Genomic DNA, 23,252 nt, shown 5'->3' with positions numbered 1-23,252 from the left:
TGTGAAAAATTTGTGCCCGTGCAGACGCGAAGTGCTCCCAAGCTATCCAAGGCTGCTTTTTTTTATAATACTCTTTTTATGAGTACAAAACAGGGCGACGTCTCCAGCATATGCCAAAATCTTAATTTCACACTGTACAGTCCAGAAACCACGATTAGATGTGTATTTGCGGATACTGAACTATAGGGCTTGGTATATAGTATAGAGGTAATGAGAAAGGCATGTCGAGCAGGTGATTTAAGGAAAATATGATTGGTAAGTTTTGCGCGAAAGTCATTGATGCTCGTCGCGCCTATCCTCTATAGCAATTCACCCCTGGCTCAAGACCGCGCTTGCCCTAATGGAGTCTGCATAAACCTCTGGTGCACCTTTATATTCCTGGAATTACGAAGAAAGCTGGCGTATAATTGGCTGCTCTGAAACAGATCATGTTGGAACATGCGCATTCTAACCACAGTCATCGCATCCATGTCTACACAGATGGCTTAGTCAACTCAGCCAGTTCCGCGGGGTGCGTGGTGATCCCGGCGAGGTTCATCCTGACGAATGTGAAGACGACCTGCCACACTTCCTCAAATGGTGCGGAACTTGCTGCCCTTCGGGCTGCAGTTGAGCTCATCAGCCAAGAACCTCCCCATGAATGGTCAGTTTTTACTGATTCCAAAGCATCCCATCAAGGCCTGCAAGCTGCTCTACACCGTGAATCGCGTGAACAACTCGTAGAAGAGATTTGCGAGGAGGCGTACCCACTGCGCCATATCGAAAGGTCATGCCATCATTTTTCAATGGCTGCCAGGACACTGCGGTATCAAAGGAACCCACCACGCGGACGAGGCTGCCCGATCTGCCCCCAATGACGGACTTCAAATCAGTAACCCTATGTCAAGAGTTGACACAGCGTGAGGGTTTCGCAGGTTGGCTCTGGAGCTGATTTTCTGCGTAGGACACTGGTCACTTTTGAACCGTCGCCTCAGGGCATAGGACCCTGCACTGTGCCTTCGTCTTCCCCATAATATACCGCGTCGCGAAGCAACATTGCTGTGCTGTCTATGGCTCGGTGTTGCATTTACAAAGCAATACACATTCCGGATTGGAATTACTGACAGCTCTGCTTGCGAAAGACGTGGCTGCGAGGAGACAGCTGTACAAAATCTTCTGCGCGAGTGCCCTGCCTTTGCGACTGAAAGACCTACGCTGCGTTTTGCTCTGGACCGTCTAGATCCTCGTCCTTTAACAGAGGGTAAGATCCTGGGACCGTGGCCACAACAGTTGACCGCTTTCAAGGCCTACAAGGCACTTTTTTTCTTCCTGAGAGCGGCTGGCTTGGATGGCCAATTTTGACTGTGCCCCTCGCCCCTTCTTTATTTCCCTTCTCAGTCCAACACACTAGTCCCGTCATTCCTCTTCCCTCAGTGCAGGTTAGCCAACCAGAACACCCTTCTGGTTAACATCCAGGTTAAGAGCCAGTGTTTCCACGAGGCTCTCGCTGAGTGGGGGATGAGCGATTGACGGGGTGCTCGCACATTCTCGAAATACCATGTGTTCGGGGGTCGGGGGGCCAGCGCTAAACCTAGTCTGCCGACGGGGTGAGTGGCATTACGTTTTTCAGGCGACGAGACGTCTGCCTGTAGCCGCCTCTACAGGACATCTTCCTGTCTGAGCAGTGTGCAGTAAGGTAGAGGGCGCACGCAGTGGCCCTGACGAAAATTTCCGACTGACACAAACCTCAGGGGCTCGACGGGGTCGGGGATTCGCGCGACGGGGCCCCCAAAACTGTTGAAGCTGGTGGGTTTTGTAGACGCAAATTCCACAAGCTTTTCGCCTTATGTGCCTCATCAGATGGATTCTTGCGTGTAACATACACGATTTACATTAATTTTAATTTTGAGTTCATTTTATTTTGCGGCTCCTGCAGTAAATGCTTATACTATTGGCCGCGGGCAGTAAATTAAAGTGGATAAAGTGAAAACATCTCCCATGGAACAAATTTTGCGTCCTTTTTTATTTTGTATATCGATGTCATTCAGAAAAACAAAAGTATAACATGGTTGATTAAAGCCCATCTACATTCAGAAGTTTTTTGGTCCTGAACCCATTCGAACCCGTTTGAACCGGATTGCAATGTCACTCCGAAGCAGAACCCGGAACTCAACTCGAAAGCGTGAACCCGAGCCCGAACCAAACCCCACAAAATTTCAGTTTGACACCCTGGCGAAAGATGACAAACAGGACTTCGTGGTCGACAGTATGGTGGCGCCATCTGTTGAAAGATATTGTAAGTGCTGATGGCGCGCCCCCATGCCCGATTTTGTTTTCATTAGTTTTCTCGTTTCTGAGAGTTCGTGTGGAACACGTCATCAGAATGACGCATCACCGGCTGCATTTCATGGGGGTGTAAATGGGGGCGAAAAGTGGCGACATTATTTGCGATTTTCTCAGCAACTCGTTCACCTTTTCGCGCAGGAAAACACTATGGTAGTGATCACGAAGGGTAATCTGTCAGTCAAGCGTCGCATCTGGTTTCCGCCTGTATTTCACGATAGTGAGGCTAACGGTGCACTCATTTCAGAATTATCCTCGAGGCCGTGCACGCTTTTCTTGGGGCAGCTCACAGTAAACAAGACGTCGTTCGAGTCCATCGGTGCGGACAAAACAAATGCAAAAAGGGGACACACAAGCCTTTCTATCTTTGTGCCTTTTGTTCGCATTGTTTTCAAAGATAATGGATAGGTACCGAAGAGTCACGTCGTACCCAAGTAAGCCCCAATACTATCTATCATATATAGATGTGCTCTGCGGCCTAACATCCGACAAGAATCTTCAGCGAGGAACCTGTGCTCACCGATGCGTTAGCCGCTTCTTCCGCTTTCTTCTCTCTGAGTATAAACTGTGTCCGCTTTGGGGCCATGACGCAGTACTGCGAAAGCATTAAACAAAGCACGGCGGGCCCGATGAACTGACCACCGGCGGCGGCGGCGGATATACGCCACCTGGTGCGGGAATTGCGAACAAGCATTCGCGGAGAATCGGCCCTTTTCATGGCTCGTCCGCACACCTCGGCAGCCTAAACAACGCAGTGGTGGCTCGCCAAAGGGCCGCTCGGAATCTCAGCGGAGCGCGTGGCCCTCTGGCAGGGTTCCGCGTGGGCGAAGTAGCGGACGGCGCGTTGTTGTGCCTTCCTCTGCCGAAATATTTACCCCGACGCTTCGCACAAAACGCTCCAGGGGAGCCCCGGAGTGAATCCGCGCACCTCATTAGGAATAATCAGCGACCCTATATCAAGCAGAACACTTGTTGGTAACAAGGCGGCCGGTTCAAACAGCCCACGAGCGCTCCTTTCGCTCCGTGCGCGAGGTGCCGCCGGGTGATGGACACGGCCCGAATGCGGGACGTGTGTGTGTTTACGAGACAGCAGCGCGGGCTCGCGGCCTCTTCGCCAGAGTGGAGGGCGCAAATAGCGCTGTCTCGCGGCGTAGTCCATCAAAAGGCCGCGCTTGCGGGAAGCCGCGTCACGTGCGCGGCTGATTTAGAGAGGTTCCGCCGCCGCCGAGTGGCTGCCTTCCGGCATGTGCGCGCCGTGTCGTGGCCGCGCGAGAGCAACCCTCCGGCGGCGGCCAAGCCAGAACGTGTCGGTCAATCGTTAAACAGGTTATATCGTTTTAGTCTGTTACGATCAGCGCCCTCGGCCGCGCATTGCGCCCCACTGCGAGCCACACAAAACCTCGTTACGAACAAAGGGACCCGGCCTAAGTGGCCTCCAGCTGCCGGTGAGGTGCGCTCAATCGCGACGTGGGGACAAATAAGCAAGCAAGCAAGCAACCAAACAAAAAAAGTACTTTCCTTTGCGAGGAGCGAGCTTTTTGGTCTAGCGTAGAGGCGGCTTCATTTGTTGCTAAGTTCGCTTGTACCGGACGCTCTGCGCTGTGCCAGACGCGGCCGTCAAGCAGATATCAGCACCAAGGGCACCAAGAGCCCGCCGCTTTGCCCTTTTAATACGAAAAATCAGAAATAAAAAGACTCTCGCAGATATTTCACCTTCTTCTCGGGCGAAAAAGTGACAACGATAATATCACGAGCTGTCTGTTTAAACGCCTTCAAAATGTCCACGTGAAATTAGGTGTGGACTGCATAACTTAGGAGAAAATGTGTTTAACTGATCTTACCTTAACGCTAGGTTCTGGCTTTCCAGCCTCTCTCAAACAGCAAGGTCCAGTTATGGAACTGTGACTTACAAAAGCCACTACAGCGAGAATAAGAACAATCCTAATCCCCGTGACCAATGTGGCAGAAATAAGAACGAATGCCTATAGCTAGCACTCATCACAACGTCCGAATAATTTGACAGACACGCGCTGTTTATTTCCAGAGTTTCCATTCCACTGGACGTGCTCAGAAAAAAACAACAACAAAAAACGAGCGAGTACTACAACGATGGAAAACTAATGTCGAGCGCGCATTCTCATCATTGCGGTTGCGCACGGGCCGTTAGGCTACGCTTATAATAAACGAAACCATGGCACACCCCGTTGCGGCTAGTGGGATCGCGAGGAGGCATATTGTTACGCGGGTGCGCCTAACTGGCTTGTGGGCACATATCAAAGTACATATCTAGCACGTCTCAAATTCACCATCGCTGCAGCTTGCGCGAAGAAAAATTCTCCCGGCAAGATGTGCGGCATCAGCTTCCCTTCCTGATGTCATTATCAGCTACGTCCTTGGTGTCCTCTAACATTCCCTTGAAGCGGAGTCTCCAGATTATGTGGCGTGATTCAAGTTACTAAAACGACCCAGCAGCCAAAGTCTTTCCACGGCAGAAGCCCGGCGTAGCTTTCTTTGAACCACGTTGCGCAATGTCCTAGCGGGAAAATAATTCTACGGGCGAGTATAGCTGCGAAGGAAATGATTTTTTTTTTGCAGCCTGGGCAAGCAGGGTGAAATCTAGAGAGACAGACAGCATTCGGCCCTGCGACCACAGCGATTTGCCTCATATGTAGGATGTGATAAAATTTAGCGTTGTGCACCTATACTTTTGAATTTTTGTTCTCCTGTTTTTCTCCTGTTTCTGTTACATACCTAATATTAAAAATAGGCTTAATTTGCAGGTGAGTTAATAGACAGCGATAAAGCTTTAGCCAGGCTCATTTACTTAAACTGCAATCTGCCAATAACGTTTTTTTGATACATTTCACCTCTACCATTTCATGACGTTCAACGCGTATAGTCCGAAGCCTTCCAGTCTTCAGAAAAGGCTGCGCTGGAAAACGAAGTCATGCAGTTACTGTGCCAGGCATTTATTCACTTGCTGTGGCATGGCAACAGCTGTGGGCATGCTGATGACGATAACAGGAAGGCTTGCGCCCCTGCTGGCGCAGACGCTGCAAAAGACCTTGAGTGGCAGGCGACCTTCAATGCGGTCACTTTCATACGGCACAAGAAAAAAGATGAGCGACAAGTCCGGAGCAGCAAGGCGATCTCTGCTATCACAGGGTGTCGACTCTCTTTCCGCGAAGCGAAAGTGCCCCCGTCAAGGGCCCCCGCTGGGTGTTCTCTTCCAGCGCGCAATATCGCCAGCTTTTTCAGGAGTCGCGACCCTGGCGGGCAAGCATTCAGCACTTGCACTGCGGAAGCGGCACAGTAAACACGCGCCCTGCTGCTGCTCGCACACGGACGGCAACCATGCTTGCGCTTAGACGGTTGGTCCTGTGGGCTCTGCTCGCTCGGCTCGCCACCGCAACTCCGACCTGCGTGGAAACTGGGAGCCCGCACACCAGGTACATTTGCTCCCGCTTCACGAGCCACGCCGACTTCGACAGGTTTCTCAGCCGCGATTTCCCGCCCGATCGTTACTCGAGGGTAGACTTCGTTCTCAGAGACAGCAACCTCGACTTCCTGCCGGTGGCAGCGTTCGAAGGGACCAGGGCCTCGTCCGTCAAGTTCAGCAACGTCCGGGTGCACGGAGAGACTCCCCCGTCTGACAGCGGCCACCCGTTCAGCGGCGTCACTTCGTGGCTCAAAAAGGTCACCTTCAGCGATGGCAGCACGGTGCCCCACTCTTGGTCGCTCCTCGCCCCTCTGAGCAAGCTCGAAGATCTCGTCCTCGACAACATGCACTACGTAAACCTGTCCCATGGTTTCAACCAGCTTCCCAAGAGTCTAAAGCGCGTCCGAGTCACCAACTCGACCATCTCGGGCGTGGATTCAGACTGGCTGCAGAGCTTGGAAAATATCGAGGCGCTCCTCGTCGAGAACAGCAACCTGAACACTTTCGAGAGGACGATGCTACCGCGGCCGGCTCCGAAGCTCGAGTCGTTGACACTCAGGTACGAAGCGACAGCGGTTGCTGCTTAAAGCAGAAGTGCAGCGCGAAAAAGGAAGCGCGAGGCCATTCGGTTCCTTTTACTGCCCTTCACGTTCTCAGTGTATCAACTTAGTTTTGTATTCGGTTTAATCAAAGCAAAAAAAAAAAGGAGGTAGAGAGGGAGAACTGTGTGCGCAAAGTAAAAAGCAGCGCGAGCAAGCCGTGTGAACGGGAAGAACAACTGCTTTTCTTCCTTGCATTGAAAACATAATCGCTTGTGATCACATCGAGTAAACTTCAAACCAACACGTTCCCATAATTACAAGGTAGGTTAATCGCTTCCACTTTGCTCTGAAGTAACATATCACATCATTCGGAACATTAATTAAAGGTTGAATGAAAAGGAAGTATTGCTACCAGTTCAGTTTCGACTAGCAGTCCAGAGTTTCAGTTCAGGTGCTGCGCGTCCTAAGAATGTGTCATTTTTGTCGGTTTAGAAGCAGTGTGCCTCGTAACTCTTTGTTGTCTGCAGCTTCGAGAGGGTGACAACGAAACCTGCAAAATCCAACATTGCGCAGCTGTCAATAAGATGTGAAGCTTCTGCGAACCAGAGTATCCAAACAAATTGTTTACGTTTAAAACTGGATTCATGCGTATGCGAGCGTATTCATTTTTCAAGTAGAACGAGGTACGACTTCTGTCGAGAGTCAGTCATTCCGTTTTGCTGAAACCCAATGCTTACCATTTGAGAAGGATGCACGCCAGTCTGTGCCACTGTGTTGCAGTTAACGTACGTATAACTTCACAACACACTTGCTTCTCTAACGTTCGGAGTTACTTTAGAAGTGCGTCGCAAGATGAATTCGAACGAACACGATTGAATACAACCTGAACATTACTGACTATTTTGGCTGTGGGCCAGTAGCTGGAGCATTAGTTAGAGCAAAGCATTGCAACAGAACATGTGCTTACTCAAAAGCTATATTGAAACAAATTTTTAGCGTAGCCTGAAGCTGCTTCACTGGAGGCTAATCTGTGAAACTAGCGGGTAGCCGAGGGCTCGGTCGGGGAAAACTAGATGCAAAAGGAGAAAAGGGTGAACTTCACCTACTGCTATTTCAATATAGCGAAATAGTCCAACGGCCTCGTGCATGAGGCTGCAGTATTTGCAATTAATTAATTAATTAAATAAATAAATAAACAAAATAAATAAATAAATAAATAAATAAATAAATAAATAAAAAGATACCTACCGCAGCATCCTCTCGCATGCAGTTTCAACCGTACTCGTATAAACATAGTCCCGGGCGTGCCAATCACGTTTTCTCGGAGAGAAGTTTCTCGATGAGCCCCATGCTTCTCAAATCGCGAAGTAGTGACAAGTTGTGTACTTTTCTGGCGGCACTGTCGTATTGTGCAGGAACGCTAACCTGACATCCTTGCCGGCGGACCTGACAGCCGATGCACCCCACCTGACGGTGCTTAACCTTCAGCAGAACAACATCACGCACTTCAACCACGACAGCTTCGCCCCTCTGCTGACCCAGCACCCTAACGTCACAGCTCACTTGGAAGGTGAGTCGAGCGCCGCGTCGCGCCTTCTTTTAGTTGCAATCTACTAAGGTTACTGAAAGTACAGATTCGCTGTTTTAAAGAGGCGAAGCATGGTGGTTAAAGGAACACGCCTCACAGTACGCGTGTTCCTTCAACAAACGGCGTTTCAACTCTTTGAATCAGTGCACGCCTAGCAGCATGTATCATCAACTTGCATCTTTTGTCGCATTATTAAATGCAATGAGGTATCATTTACAGAAAAACAGGTGTACCGCGAATACTGTTCCTAGACACATAGCGGAACAGCTCGCAGTAACTAACGGGCCTTCTATAACAGGGAGCAATTCGAGCCTTTGTCAGCAGCCTTAACTAAATGTCCGAACAGTGTACGTTGAGGCTCTCTCTCTTGTCCTTGCGAGCTGACCGCGGTGTTCTTTATTACAATCAGCGCTATTGATTTTGAACTAGACAAGCATCGTGCACCATTAATCTGGGGCCGACACTGCGGCAAGGAAGCTTGTATTCTTCAACATTGTGACGAAGTCGAGTCCCTTGCCGAGGCGCAGGCACGAGACTGAGACGTTACGTACATAATAGTGAGATCAGATCCAGGCAAAAGCCAGTTCAATTGAGCTCACTCAATTATTCCAGCTAATGGCTGATGCTCTATACTAGAACTACAGCAAATATACCACAATGAGAACAAAATTCCAGTACGTAACAAGCTGACTAGGTGATATCAAGCTGTGATCTCGATAAAAGCATTTGCATACAGTTGGCACACATTTATGCTCTTTAATCAACCTCAAATAAAACGCTGAAATTAAGTGCTATCCAAGAAGATACAGCAAGCCAGAATGCATTTATATTCAAAATTTTAATTTTCGCTTTCCAACACTGCTTGGAGACCTTGCAGGCTTACACATTTGAATTACACTCGCCATAGCTCTCATCACATTTTCCGTGCTAATACCTCTGCGCGTTTTCTTCTGCGCTGTGTCCGATGGCCTGCGATAGTTCGTTTTGACGAATTTTAGCTTCTATTCTAAATAATTGTGCGTATACATATCCTTGCCCGCTAAATATTGTTTGAAGGAGCAGTGCTATATCAGTGTGGAAGGGTTAAAGGGACACTGAGGAGAACTCTATCATTTTTTTTTTTGTTAGCAAAATCTGATAGTTCGGCATTTCATGGCTTTGTTGCCGCTTGTCCGGGCGCGAAAGATGCATTTATTTCAAAGAACTTTGGATTCGAAGATGAAAAAGTTTTTCCCGCCGCCCTGATTCAAACTCAGGAACTCTTATGACAACACGGCAACTCTTATGACGTTTCAGAACGGAGTGACGAGATACGTGACGTAAACGCAGACTCCGTGATTTCTGATGGCTAGCGGTGCGGTGCGCAACCTTTTTTTTGCCAGCCTCAGAGATTCGTGGCTTCCATGAAGTAAGGAAAATTCCTCCAAGCTGGCGCCTCTTGTCCTAGGAAGTCATCACGCTTGTACTTGCGAGATTGGCCTGTGGCGGCGACACCTGTATTTTGGTTCTTGCTATTTTCTACATTGCAAGAGCTTTGTTTTCAGTAAGAGTGGCGTTTTCGTGATCAGGAGCTGCTATTCTATCGATACAAGCCAACTTCAATTTCTCCTCAGTGTCCCTTTAACGGCGGCGAGAAAATTGGCCACACAGAGTACTGCCTGGCAAACACTCCGCCAATCATACGCTATTATCCTGCAACAACGGAGAGATTGCGGCTACTTTTAATTCAGTGAACGGCCGGGGAGCTTACCTTAAACATAACATTGAACATTCATTATTGGATCTTCCGTTCTCCGAATCGCCCACTATATTCGGCCCGCATGACCGCCTAAGGTAGTCCACTCCCGAACCTACATAACCGGCGAGTAGATTGCTTTGGATCCCACATCAAGACATATAACATTCTTTACAGTGCCTGCTCGCCTACAGACGACACACCACGAAGGCTCATATCAAGGCCCAGATAGGCCGTACCACCTCTGTCACGTGACCATGCAGGCCCCGCGTGTCCAGCACACTGGGATAGCGCTGTGACGGGACAACATGTCACCGTCGGAGTTTTTGGTCACGACACATCACGGTGACGACGCCGTTTATTCTGCAAAAGAGAGTCCCTTTACAGCTGGCGTAGTAAAAACAACTCACAGAGACTGCAGGTAAATCAGCATCTGCGAATGAAAAGCGTGAAATGTGCGAGAGCACACGTGAGACTAACGAGCATAAAATCAAGCAAGTCACGCCGGAGAGCCAGGATTATTGAAGCAGAAAGTTATGGCTTATAGAAAATAATTATTTGTGGTCATGAAGTAGCGCAAAAAAAGGCACAAAAACGACGAACAGGGCCCTCAGCGCGTCCTCTCATTTAGCTGCTTAGAAATTACAGATAGGTATATATGAGATCTTGCTTTAAACAGACGACGTTGCCGCAATAGTACGTCGCAACCAAAACTCCAACGCTCGCTTGCTGGTCATTTAAAACGCTAGCCAAGCGAGCTGGGGATTGGGTGCTCTCGACGTTGGGTGGTCGTGTTACCCAAGTGGTGGTGGTGGAAACATTTATTGCCAAATACCGAGGGGGGCAAACCCCCTAACATGGCATGAGGCAACCCTTAGGGGGCTGTCCTTACAGGGCAAAGGACAGCCCTTGGAGGGCTATCCGCTTCAGGGCGTCGGTAATTATCCGGCGCTGGTCAGCAGCAGCGGAGCTGGCCAGGAGAGTCTCCCAGTATAACTCCACCGTGGTGGGGGATGGAGGGTGTGGGAAGGCAGGACATGTGAGGAGGACATGAAAGAAGTCTCCCGGTTTTCCGCAGAACTTACAAGAAGAAAGGAATTGATCGGGGTAGCGGGCATGAAGGAGAATAGGGCAGGGAGCAGTTCGGGTCTGGAGTCGGTGCCAGTGGGAGGCCTGGGTTAAGGTTAGGGAGGGAGCCGGCGGTGCGTAAACGCGCCGGGTATCTCGGTAGTAGGCAAGAATATCCTTGAACGTAAGCAGACGCTCCCGGGATGGCGGAGGAAGTCCAACTCAGGCCTGGAAAGTGAGACCTCGGGCGAGGAAGTGGACCTCCTCGTTACCCGGGAGGCCTGCGTGTGCGGGGGTCCAGATAAGGGTTACGGGGTGGGTGGGGTGCCAGAAGCGTAGAAGCCGAGCCGCGGTGCGGGATATCAGGCCTTTGGCGAAATTGGATAGGGCGGATTTTGAGTCGGAGATAATTTTGGTGGCAGAGCTGGAGGCAAGAGCGAGTGCAATGCCGCTTCCTCTGCAATTTCCGATGAGTCTGTGGTGGCGGATCCTGATGGGATTAGTCGGGCCTGAGAATTAGCGACGGCGAGAACCATGCGGGAGTCCGACAAGTATGCTGCCGCGTCCACGTAGGCTACCTCGGAACTGTTGCCGTAGAGCATGTAAACAAGGCTTTGGCGCGGGCTGCCCTGAGTTCTCCGTCGTGCTCGGGGTGCATGTTCTTAGGGATTGGAAGGATGATGAGATGGGAGCGTAGAGAGCCTTGCTCGCTTGTGGGTATTCTTGGAGTAGCCGCGCTCTAACGGGGGATTGTCGCACTGGGACAAGGGGAGGAGGGGGGGTGTCTGACACTTTTTCACGCCGAATGAGGATGAAAAGGTATAATAATTTTCATTTATTAGAAAAACAGTGCCCTGCCCACTAAACCGAAAACACCATTCGTCCCAAATTGTTTGGGGAAAAATGACATTTTAAAAAGGTGAGTCCGGCATCTGTATTCTTTAACTTTAAGTGAATGATCTATCCGTAGAGACACATAATCAGGGTTGACTATATATTTGGTTCTGTCTATTCCAGTTTTTGAATGAAATATATTATGAAACAATTTTAAACGCAGAACTTTCCTACGTGTTTCGGACCTGCGGACAGCCCCCTAACAAGGCTCATTTAGGATGAAGGAAGCTTCCAGTCCAGTTAGCGACCGGTGGTTTTGATACAGGCTACATTCTGAAAGGCATTTCACAGTGTCATGCGGCTACGGACGCTCAATGAAAAATGTCATTTTTACCATTTTGTAAGGAATGCACAGACCTCAACAATCAGTTAGGCAATGTTGATTCCGTTAAACGCACAAGCAATTTTATAAACTGTCCCACGACTGTGCCTGGTATCACGCGGACTGTCCGTGAAAAATTTCTAAAACGACCTCGTACTATTACGGGCTCTGCTGCTTGACTGCACTCAGTGGTGACAAGGACGAAACGAGACAGCAACTGGACGTGGCGCAGGCTAGTTGATATTGCATCGCTTTGTTGCTTATTTCGTTTTGTCGTTGTCATCACTAAGCGCAGTCAAGCAGCAGAGCGATACAATACCAACTAGAATCTTAGTAATTATTACTTCACTGTTGCTCTTATACCGCATGCTCCGTATACACTAAGAACTAGTAACAATCTTGCGTCATTCAGAGCGGCGCAATTTTAAGCGGAGCACCGAGCAGCCATAACGAGCTGGTACAAATAAAACGCTGCCGAACGGAGAGCCGTTACCTTCTCACAGAGAAGCTATAGCAAACACACAAAAATCGAAGAAATCGTTACGATTTCATCACCTACTAACCAAAAAAGTTTTGCAACGATAGTCGTTCAAACAGAGTCCTCAAAAGCGGTTCTGAGGACTACGCTGCATACCTAACTTTGTCGCATATATAGTTCAGAAACCTCGCTCAGACACCCCGCTGAGTTCCGGAGGCCAACGACACGCGTTCGATGTGAAAATTGTGCCGGATAAGGACGCCTAGTTCTCCCGTTGCAGCGCTCATAACGAGGTTCGAAAACTCGGCGTCAACTGCACATCTTGCCTCAGGCACGGTACTTGTAAAAAATGAACTTTGTCCTCTCTCTGGTGTTATGACCTCAAGAGAATGCATTTTGACGCCATTATCCGGTAGCGCTCGTTTTGTAACCATGCCCTTGTACCGATGCGGTTGTCGTTCCCCGCAGGCAACCCCCTAGAGTGCGACTGCCACGCGCGTTTCCTGAATCAGATTCCGGATAACTGGACGACGCCGCCATGCAACTCGCCTGAACGGCTCAGGGGACGCTACGTCAAGAACATCGGCATCTCGCAGCTCATCTGCGACCCTGCCAGCGGCGCCCACTAATAAAGACGCTTCGTACTGACCGATTCTCTGCGTGCGCTCGCCTGTGCCAAGTTTTATCCGAACCAGTGCAATGACCTTCGCGAGACAGCACAGCCTGACGCAGAGAGACTCGCAAGGGTTGACTTCAGCACGTACTGCTCTTGCCATAAGTAAATGGGCCACAGTATATTGGTTGGCAGATTTCAATCTATTCGCGTCAATAGACAGTAGACAGTTTTAGCTGTGCGCACGCAAGTGCTTGCGTACCCAAAGAGCTACGGCGCTGCGTGCGTTACGCTGTCCGCTCCGAAGTATAGTTTTAGCTGACCGTGCCGTAGCGTCCCTCAGGCGCACGTGGCGCCATCTAGTGACAAGAAGTCAAACCACATCAACGCTCGGTTGAAGAAAATTTCATCCGTGATTACTGATAACTACTGTGAGTGCATTGGGAGCCTTTTTTGTTCCAAGAAGAAAAACTATGCAAACCGAAGAAAATGCAAGATCTGGCTAAAAGTTAGAAAACTGCTTCGCCAGGTGTCGTTGCTACGAGGAAAACACACTGAATATAGTTAGGCCTAGGAGCTTGAAGATCGCCAAATTATCTGAAAAACAGGGGCTAGTTATCGCTTATACCACTACGTGTGGGCAAGATTAGGCGAAATAAAAGCGAACCGCTACCATTTGAGCGAGCTATTGCGTCGAAGAATCCAGCGGCGACATGTATTTATTCCGAAGCGGGCGAGCAGGGCGCCGCCATCTTGTCAAAGTTAGCGTACGCAAGCCACGCAAGCGCCGCAACGCAAACTCCGCTGGCTACCGTACGCAAGGCTACCGTACGCAAGACGCAAGGCTTGCGCTTGCGTTCTGCGCATGCGCACTACCGTCCCCGCAAACTCCTCGCGTACGCTAACTCTTTGCGTACGCACAGCTAAAAGACAGTTTTAGCTGTGCGTACGCAAAGAGTTAGCGTACGCGAGGAGTTTGCGGGGACGGTAGTGCGCATGCGCAGAACGCAAGCGCAAGCCTTTTTAGCTGTGCGTACGCAAAGAGTTAGCGTACGCGAGGAGTTTGCGGGGACGGTAGTGCGCATGCGCAGAACGCAAGCGCAAGCCTTTTTAGCTGTGCGTACGCAAAGAGTTAGCGTACGCGAGGAGTTTGCGGGGACGGTAGTGCGCATGCGCAGAACGCAAGCGCAAGCCTTGCGTCTTGCGTACGGTAGCCTTGCGTACGGTAGCCAGCGGAGTTTGCGTTGCGGCGCTTGCGTGGCTTGCGTACGCTAACTTTGACAAGATGGCGGCGCCCTGCTCGCCCGCTTCGGAATAAATACATGTCGCCGCTGGATTCTTCGACGCAATAGCTCGCTCAAATGGTAGCGGTTCGCTTTTATTTCGCCTAATCTTGCCCACACGTAGCGGTATAAGCGATAACTAGCCCCTGTTTTTCACATAATTTGGCGATCTTCAAGCTCCTAGGCCTAACTATATTCAGTGTGTTTTCCTCGTAGCAACGACACCTGGCGAAGCAGTTTTCTAACTTTTAGCCAGATCTTGCATTTTCTTCGGTTTGCATAGTTTTTCTTCTTGGAACAAAAAAGGCTCCCAATGCACTCACAGTAGTTATCAGTAATCACGGATGAAATTTTCTTCAGCCGAGCGTTGATGTGGTTTGACTTCTTGTCACTAGATGGCGCCACGTGCGCCTGAGGGACGCTACGGCACGGTCAGCTAAAACTATACTTCGGAGCGGACAGCGTAACGCACGCAGCGCCGTAGCTCTTTGCGTACGCAAGCACTTGCGTACGCACAGCTAAAACTGTCCACTGTCTAGTTTTAGCTGTGCGTACGCAAAGAGTTAGCGTACGCGAGGAGTTTGCGGGGACGGTAATGCGCATGCGCAGAACGCAAGCGCAAGCCTTGCGTCTTGCGTACGGTAGCCTTGCGTACGGTAGCCAGCGGAGTTTGCGTTGCGGCGCTTGCGTGGCTTGCGTACGCTAACTTTGACAAGATGGCGGCGCCCTGCTCGCCCGCTTCGGAATAAATACATGTCGCCGCTGGATTCTTCGACGCAATAGCTCGCTCAAATGGTAGCGGTTCGCTTTTATTTCGCCTAATCTTGCCCACACGTAGTGGTATAAGCGATAACTAGCCCCTGTTTTTCAGATAATTTGGCGATCTTCAAGCTCCTAGGCCTAACTATATTCAGTGTGTTTTCCTCGTAGCAACGACACCTGGCGAAGCAGTTTTCTAACTTTTAGCCAGATCTTGCATTTTCTTCGGTTTGCATAGTTTTTCTTCTTGGAACAAAAAAGGCTCCCAATGCACTCACAGTAGTTATCAGTAATCACGGATGAAATTTTCTTCAACCGAGCGTTGATGTGGTTTGACTTCTTGTCACTAGATGGCGCCACGTGCGCCTGAGGGACGCTACGGCACGGTCAGCTAAAACTATACTTCGGAGCGGACAGCGAAACGCACGCAGCGCCGTAGCTCTTTGGGTACGCAAGCACTTGCGTACGCACAGCTAAAACTGTCTAATGGGAGATGCAAATGCAGTTTTAGCTCGTGTTCGTCGTTCATTTTTCGTTGGCATGGTTGTGCTGTCGCGCGAGATAGAATTCAGCCACGATTAACTCTGTGCTACGCTGTGGTAGCCATTCCTCGTCGCTGGGTACGTATGATCGAAGTCCTACTTCATCGACCTGCCTTTAACAACTTCACAGGGCACAGACAAACCACGTGATTTCAATTATGTGGAGAATATTTAAACGGGATATGTTTGTGCTAGCAATAAATAAGATAGGCCACATCCAGAATTCTGCCATGTTGCACGCTTAAGTTGTGCACTGCCGGACACGTGACCACTGTCAATCGACTACAAATTGTCTGCCAGCCAGACAAAAGGCCGCGAAGGCTACACGTTGTTAAACCTATGCAGAGGAATACTGCTGAACAGTTCATTATTTCCTCAGTCAATTAAGCCTACAGAAAAATGCAGTCCTGAAAAAATTGAGAGATTGTGGAGTTTGCCCTAATTTAGTGCCATGTTGCATTGTCTCTTTACGCTTAACAATGGGCGCAACACTGGAGATATTGGATAAAGCTTTGCCTTCTGTTGAGACTCGAGGGTAGCATTGCCGAGAGTCGTTCTGCTATAGCCATGCATTACAGAATACTTTCGCACAAATTGGTTTTAATGTAACTCAATTGCTGCGTTTCCACCGCATGTGCTCAGAAGATGCCTTATGCATATTTAAAGTTCTGTTCGAAAAGTCCCGCGAAAAGCGTGTGAAGGAAGGTATACGTACGTCAGGAATGTTGCTTGCGATGCCTGGGTCGATGAAGAGGGTTGTTTCTCTTTACGTCTACATACCTTGGAACCAAAGCAGGCTAAAAGAATGCGTAAACGCGTTGCTCCTCGTTGCTAAATATTGTCCCGTCAAAGGCCCTGAACACTTATCTGAACAAAGTGGCTGCTGATCAGGCACACAGTCATGCCATATACGCTTCCAAGAACCAAGCGTTCGCTCACCCAGTGTCTTATTTTACTTAAGGAAAAAAAAAACCGTTGATCACTCAGCAAGATATCCGAAGACGCACTCCTAACCCCCTGACTCAGGCACAAGAACCAGTCCGCGTGCTAGTGAATTTTCATACGCCGCGCCGTGCAGAGCGGATCCGGCTGCCAGGCACATCCACAGGCCGACCACTCAGAGAGGGGTGTCATCGTCGTCGTACGTCTCCACCAGCTCCTCCTCGTGCGTCTCGGTGTTCTCGGCCGTTGTGCCGGACTCGTCCACGTTTCGGCGGCAGTCGATCTCGCCCGTGGGCGAGGTCATGCTGCGCTCTTCTTCCTTGCGCGTCGTGGTCCGATTGATGGTGGTCTTGCCCTGGATGGTGCGCTTCTTGGACATCTTCACCCGCCGGAGCGTGCCCAGGTGCAGGGGAGGCAGCGATGCGCCCGTCCCCGGCATGCTCGAGTTGTCCTGCACAGCACCACGGCCCAGCGTGGGAAGACACGTTCGCACATTGGCTGCGGACAGCGCGTCTTGTGCCCATGTCGGGCAACCGCCTCGAACCACCTTGAGCTATGCACCAAGGAGTTAACAAGGGACGCGGAGCCGCCAAGAAAGTTTTCACCCCGAGGAGCTTGCGAACATTGTCACACGTTTTGTGAGAAGCTCGTCACAGGTGCTACCACGGTGCTACTAGTAATTACTCATTATCATTCAACGAAGCGCAGTCATACGGCTACAAAGAAGCAGACGAAGAAAGAAAGAAAGAAAGAAAGAAAGAAAGAAAGAAAGAAAGAAAGAGAGAAAGAAAGAAAGCTATGCTCCTTATACAGAAACTTCGAAGTTAAAGAGAAAAAAATTACTTAAAGTTTACACAAACAAAAACGCCATCCGAAAGCACTGCAATACTTTACCGCGGCTTCCGTACACGCAGTACGCAATAAATGATCAGAAAAGGGCCAACAAATGCAACATTTATTTAAACTGCGTTTCATAAACCCTGCACTACTAGCAGCTGTGGTTAACGTCAGGCTGCTCGGGCAACGGAAATGCACAGCTCACGAAATGCAGTCTTTCTTCATCGGTGTTATGTCTGTGAACTTAAGCAACAAGACTCTACTAATGATTCCTCGCAATGTCGCGCTGGAAATGGCAGCAGTTTATTCGGTAGGAACTTTCAGACTTCGTGCTTGTCTCTTAGTCCTCTCTAAGCTGCTTGTGCTGGCTATTTTCGTCGTAGCGTCATTATATACCCACCTCCTTCCCACTGTGTATCGTGCCGAGCTGGTGGCCGCCACCTATGAGGCCCCCGGAATTAGGGGATACAGCAGGGGGCGAATATAGCTATTATAAAGCAGTTAATAAAATAGGGTTCCCTACACTACAACACTACTCTCGCCACTACACATTAAAAATGCTGCTACATGTTCTTCATACGAAATGCTTGGTTGGGAAGCGCGTTATGCGCATGCGATGGTGCAGCAGACGGCACAACTAGAAAGGGCCAAGCCGAAAAGGAGCGTTCATCGCTCTTATGGTGCTCGTCCACGTTCGCTCAAGGTTGAGAATTAAAACAAAACAAAATGATGATGATGTTAACAAAGTAAACGCATCAACATGCAATATACGCTCGCAAGAAGGCAGCCGATGCACTGCATATGCATGGCGGCAGTTGAACGGATGGACAAATAAAATGGCGGCCGCAAATGGCTGCGATACACGCACCTGGGTAGAATGCACGCAAATCATGCACGCCAGTATTTTCGAAAGAGGTGGCATATTGAAGAAAAAGCATTTTTTTTTGTAATGTCGTTAAATTTTCCGTTGCAGAATGATCATAGAGAGGCTTTTAGCGTATACGCTCACTGCGAACGAGGGTACATTCTTCAAACTTTAAGGAAGACCGGCGAATTCCCTCCGCTGCCATGAAGTCCATTGCGCTCCACTTTTTTATCAGCGTTGCTGTGCAACATCGCCACCACCTTCCTCGGGACCTTTACACGTGGTGGTGCGACAGGGGCTCTGCATTACATCCCTGCAAAAGGCTAGCTAACATTTGTGGCTGAAGCTGGGGCTACCCTGCATCACAACTGCAAGCTGCAGCGGCAGAAAACCAAAAATATGAAGTGAGAGCTTTCTCTCATCTCGCAGCTGCTTAGCCCGGAACGTGTTCATTATGAGAACCAAAGAGCTGATAAGGCGCTTCGCTCTGATAGCGGCGCTGTAAAGGTGGCATACCGGGCGTTTCAGCGAACACTTTAAAAAATTTTCAAGAATAGGCTCTTTTTTTTTTTTTTGGGGGGGGGGGGTAAAAATATGGCTTTTGCGGCATTATATTACCAGTGTTGGCGCACACCAGAAAACTGGTGAATCGTCTTAAGTAGTAAGCTGGTTAACTAATTTTTAACTAATTAAAGCGACTCATAGCCTGAGTTGCTTTGGGACGTTAGGCCCCAATTAACCAATTAACTTTTTAAATAGTAAAGTTGGGCGCCTAATTGCAATTAGATTTGTAGCCGGTCGTTAGTAAGAGCCATATCAGCTTTCAGAATTTCGAAAATGCGATTACCCTTGGCGCTGTGGCTTTTTCGACTAGTTATGTGCACTGGAGGGGTTGCTTTGACTGCATGCTTTCAAAACGCATGTATTTTCGCACAATGCAGCCAAATTTTGTCGAGCCACAGCGGCGAGGGCAGTCGCGTTTTCGAAATTCTAAAAACTGATATGGCTGTTACTAACGACCGGCTACAGATCTCTAATTGTAACCAGGCGCCTAACTCAACTAGTTAAAAAGTTAATTATTAAAAATCAGTTACCGAGCTTACTACTTAACACGATTCACCCGTTTTCTAGTGTCCGCCAACACTGGTACTACAATGGCGCAAAAGCCATATTTTTACCCCAAAAAGCCTACTTCTGAAAATTTTTGAGTCTTCCCTGAAACACCTGGTATAAGGGGAATGGAGGAGGATTGAGCATACTTGTAAAAATAACGGGTAGTACATCCGCACGGCAAGAGTGACGAAAACATCGAAGTAGTGTACACAAGTTCGTGCAGTTTCCCGATGCCCCAGGCCGTGTAGAACTAAACGTTTGAAATCTTTGCGGCATCTACCCGTTGTAAAACAAAGATGGTGCAAAATTTGTTTATATTGGCTCGTGTGGCGTCCTTGAATACGTTAGTCACTAAACGTGGCTAAAACACTGGAGAAGCGTGTTAACAATCAGTAAACCTAAGATATGAAATGCACCGCAGTCAGATGTGCACACTGCTCTTCCAAGCTTCTTCGGTTGCCGCACTATGAGGCAGCCTAAGTATCCATGATGTAACCTAGGGGGCCAACAAAAAAAGAAAAGACCTTGTATGGTTATGATGAACACATGTTCTGACTTGCGAGGAAGATTTTTTTCTGTAACTACAAGGCTTCTGCCAAGACTGCGTAGCTTTCTTCTGTAGCCATATGGCTTCGCTTGTGTGGAAGGAAATGAGTAACTTCTCACTTTATTCAAAATCTTCGCCACCTTGTGGGATTGCCCTAAACTCATTGAACTAAAAACTTCGCTGTTTATAGTTGAGAAAAAAAAAACGCTGAACAAGGCTTGATCATCACTCATTTCTTTGAACGACCCAAATTTTGTGTGGAACGCTATGCGCTGCCTATAAACTTCTAGCGTTTAACAATGTAGCAGTTTCCTTGGACACCTCTTTTCACGGTCACTTGTCAGCCAAAAATCTAGGGACAAAGTTTCTGCGGAACATAGAGCATGACCTAAGCAACTGAAGAAAATAACGAGTCCGAGAGGCCTTCTATTCGGCTTTTTCGGCTCAAGTTCCGACACAACGCCGATGGTGCTGCTGATAACTTCTACCACAAAAATGTCAACCTCGCGACGTGTACGGCGTGATTATTGCAGGCGCTAACCGATGCTGCTGATAGTGACAATAAGGAAACAAGGTTTTCGACCAGTGTGTCGGCATCATTCGAGTGTCATTCTGGGCATCACAATAAACAGTAGAGTTCCGCCGTTAACGCTCATGTTACAGCACATATTTTGCACGCGCGCTCGTACGCACACGCGCGCGCACACACAGAGAGGAAAAAAGTCAGCAGCGCACTAACCTGGAAGGAGGATTTTTTGCACTGATTCTCGGCAAATCGTCTCCGCTGCTCGCCGTCAATTTTGCGTGTGAAACCGCGGTCGTTGTCAATGGTTTCTTCTTCAAACCTCTTCTCGATGCCAATCTTCACTTCGTTCACGTCGTCCAGGTCCAAAGAACGATCACCTGGCGTCCGCCTCAGTGTAGAAGGAAGCCTGCGATTGGAAGCAGGAAAGCGTCAAAAGCTGTGCTCTGTGCTATGGAACACGTAGAGATGGCAACACTCGAAATACGCACATGACCCCCAAGCGCAGTGAGGTGCATTTTGCGAAGGAGACTGGAATGCACGGCATGAAAATTGCACATGCGATTTGTTCGACTGGCCAATACGGCGCGGTCTGATTGAAATTCGTTGCAACAAACACGCGAGTTTCTTCGATTGCGTCCCGACCCGGTACTACGAGTGAACAATCAACGACGGACACGGGCAGTGCTTGTTTCGCAACACCGCCGCCGTACGTGACGAACCTGAAAGAATGATATCGTGTGAGCGCCGTTTGCCCGGCTACATTTGCCAGCGTGCAAGCACTGAGCGCGTCAGTATTTTTTAAGGAACTAGAAAGACTACACAAAGCGCTACCGTATGTTTATCATGTTAGTTTACTAGCACATGCTATAACAGGTGAACTGACACACACTATTATGGCAAATAAAATTGGTTATTTGATTTTAACTCGACGTGATCACTTTGACTGAAGCTGGAATGCAGTCACTGGGCCTACTGCATGGCAACGCGCTTCCCCTTTTATTAGGAACTGCCAGCTATAGCAGCTGGATTCATGCCACACTTAACGCTTATATATGCAAGTAAGTTTACAAAGACAGACAACAAAACATAGAAGTGAAAGACACCCTGTTCGGTCGCTGGATGTCACCGTGCTTGTTTCTTTTTCCCTGGGGAACAAGCTTTAGTTTGTAATGCATTGGAAGCTATCTAAAGAGCGCCGCTGTGCTGCAATGTTGATAGACCGCTGTAAAGGACGGGACAGGTACCAACGAACTTTTGCTCATTTCCGCTCATCAAGCGGGTCGTGAAAGTCATTGCCTGTGCGCCTTTCTACGTGTCTCTACGTTAAACAAGTTACGCTTTCTACGTGTTCGTATCACACACAACGCGTTCATCACAGTGAAAACAGGGGGCGTGGTTACGAATACTTGAGTCTGCCCGTACGAGAAAGGAGCCCGAAGCGCCTTTATAAACATGGCTACAGCGAGCCCCAGGAGGCTTTCCAGCGCTTCGAAGGCCTCTCGCCGTAGCTTCCGCTTGGCGATGTATCGCTAATAATAGCATGGTCGCCAGTTGTTATTTGGTGGCGGCACTAGCTGAGTTACAGAAGCGTCAAGAGTCGAAATACGGGACACCGTGCAGGGAGACAATGTACAGAATGATTTCGTACACGAAGCGCTGTGGCTACGCGGCGACGAACCTGTGTGACTTTCAAGTGCACTGTGAGCTTTCAAGGCCACTGTTATATATGTCATGGTGGGCATACCATCTACTGCAAAAAGCCACGCGACAGGTTTCTGCTGACCACAAGAGTTCCGCCTCCTGCTCAAGACACTAGCTGTGCGTGCTTAACGTGGAACTGGCTCACCTCTGCAGAGACCGCTTGAAGTCGGGGAACACTGTCTCGTACTGGCCAAGGAGCAGGCCATTGGTGCTGTCGCCTTCCTGGGGCCGCGTCTTACTCACAGTGTCGATGAGCGCCCGGAGCTCGGGATTCTCCTGGACGTACGTCATGTTGGGCTCGGAGACCACCTTTCCCGCATTCTTGACGTCTTCGTCGCGCACCTTCGCCATGGCGGCGCCGCGGCTGCGCTGTCGCTCGAAACGTCAGGGGGGACGCCGGCACCGCTCCGGCGGTCGCATGCTGGCGCGACTTCGTCTTCTTCGTTGCTATCTGGCCGCTGGCCCCGCGTCAGCATCTCGCGACTTGATCGCAGTGATGATGTGACTGATTGCACTGGTTTTCTGCGCCGACCTATTTTTCGCTACATTTAAGGTACATCCGCCTTGCCACATCATTCCAACCGCAGCGGTGGCCTAGTGGTTGAGCATCTGCCTCGCATGCGGGAGGTGCGGGGTTCGATCCCCAGTACCGCCGGGTACCCACCGGTGATACAATGGGTACAAGCTTTCCCCTGGTCTGGTGCTCGGCTTCTTTAGAGTGAAATGCTTGGGAAATGGGTCTTTGACCTCACCTTGAGAAATGGAAATTACCTTGTGTCATGGCGCCCTTTGGCCGTAGATGCCTTTGCGCCATAAAAATCCGTAATCATCATCAGCAGCAACAGCATTCCGATTGAAATACCGTACTCTCACTTTGTTACTTTTCCTTTCGATGTTTACGCCTGTCGTTAAGCCCCATGCTTTAGTGTTGCTATGAGGTAACACCAGAGCTCTTTGATCTTACCAGCCCATGTTTAAAAGCTATTGGGTCTTGCAAGTATCAAGGTTTTAAAAGACGGCGATCTGATTGCGCCACATTTTGAGGTCTACGGATTGTCACGACACCCGTCTTTCCTTTTCCTGTCTTTCTTGTTCTGTGGGCTGTATGAGCCGTATAACTCGACTTATCCTTATTT

At 49.3% G+C, this 23,252-nt stretch overlaps 2 protein-coding genes across 2 annotated transcripts; one reads left to right on the top strand and one right to left on the bottom strand.

Moving 5' to 3' along the window:
- Positions 1-5,557: 5,557 nt before the first annotated feature.
- LOC144115068 (leucine-rich repeat transmembrane protein FLRT3-like) lies at positions 5,558-13,040 on the top strand. The gene is made up of 3 exons (XM_077649209.1): positions 5,558-6,320; positions 7,719-7,873; positions 12,857-13,040. Exons 1-3 carry the CDS (start codon positions 5,677-5,679, stop codon positions 13,015-13,017), a joined length of 960 nt encoding a protein of 319 aa, XP_077505335.1. The 5' UTR covers positions 5,558-5,676; the 3' UTR covers positions 13,018-13,040.
- Positions 13,041-16,565: 3,525 nt separating this feature from the next.
- LOC144097071 (uncharacterized) lies at positions 16,566-22,578 on the bottom strand. Its single transcript, XM_077629860.1, has 3 exons — positions 22,262-22,578; positions 20,629-20,821; positions 16,566-16,978 (listed from the first exon to the last, which is right to left on the bottom strand). Exons 1-3 carry the CDS (start codon positions 22,465-22,467, stop codon positions 16,703-16,705), a joined length of 675 nt encoding a protein of 224 aa, XP_077485986.1. The 5' UTR covers positions 22,468-22,578; the 3' UTR covers positions 16,566-16,702.
- Positions 22,579-23,252: the final 674 nt, after the last annotated feature.

The sequence above is a fragment of the Amblyomma americanum genome, chromosome 1 (genome assembly GCF_052857255.1).
Source record: "Amblyomma americanum isolate KBUSLIRL-KWMA chromosome 1, ASM5285725v1, whole genome shotgun sequence".
NCBI lineage: Eukaryota > Metazoa > Arthropoda > Arachnida > Ixodida > Ixodidae > Amblyomma > Amblyomma americanum.
The sequence above is the reverse complement of the archived record's forward strand: the minus strand, read 5'-3'. Positions and strand labels throughout refer to the sequence as shown.

What these genes read in the sequence shown, in the direction of transcription:
- LOC144097071 (XM_077629860.1), bottom strand. Translation starts at nt 22,467, where the DNA reads ATGGCGAAGGTGCGCGACGAAGACGTCAAGAATGCGGGAAAGGTGGTC. An exon ending in TTCAAGCGGTCTCTGCAGAG is followed by an intron (nt 20,822 to 22,261) that starts GTGAGCCAGTTC and finishes TTCCAATCGCAG; the next exon opens with GCTTCCTTCTACACTGAGGC. An exon ending in GCAAAAAATCCTCCTTCCAG is followed by an intron (nt 16,979 to 20,628) that starts GTTAGTGCGCTG and finishes GGTGCTGTGCAG; the next exon opens with GACAACTCGAGCATGCCGGG.
- LOC144115068 (XM_077649209.1), top strand. Translation starts at nt 5,677, where the DNA reads ATGCTTGCGCTTAGACGGTTGGTCCTGTGGGCTCTGCTCGCTCGGCTC. An exon ending in CTCGAGTCGTTGACACTCAG is followed by an intron (nt 6,321 to 7,718) that starts GTACGAAGCGAC and finishes CGTATTGTGCAG; the next exon opens with GAACGCTAACCTGACATCCT. An exon ending in CGTCACAGCTCACTTGGAAG is followed by an intron (nt 7,874 to 12,856) that starts GTGAGTCGAGCG and finishes CGTTCCCCGCAG; the next exon opens with GCAACCCCCTAGAGTGCGAC.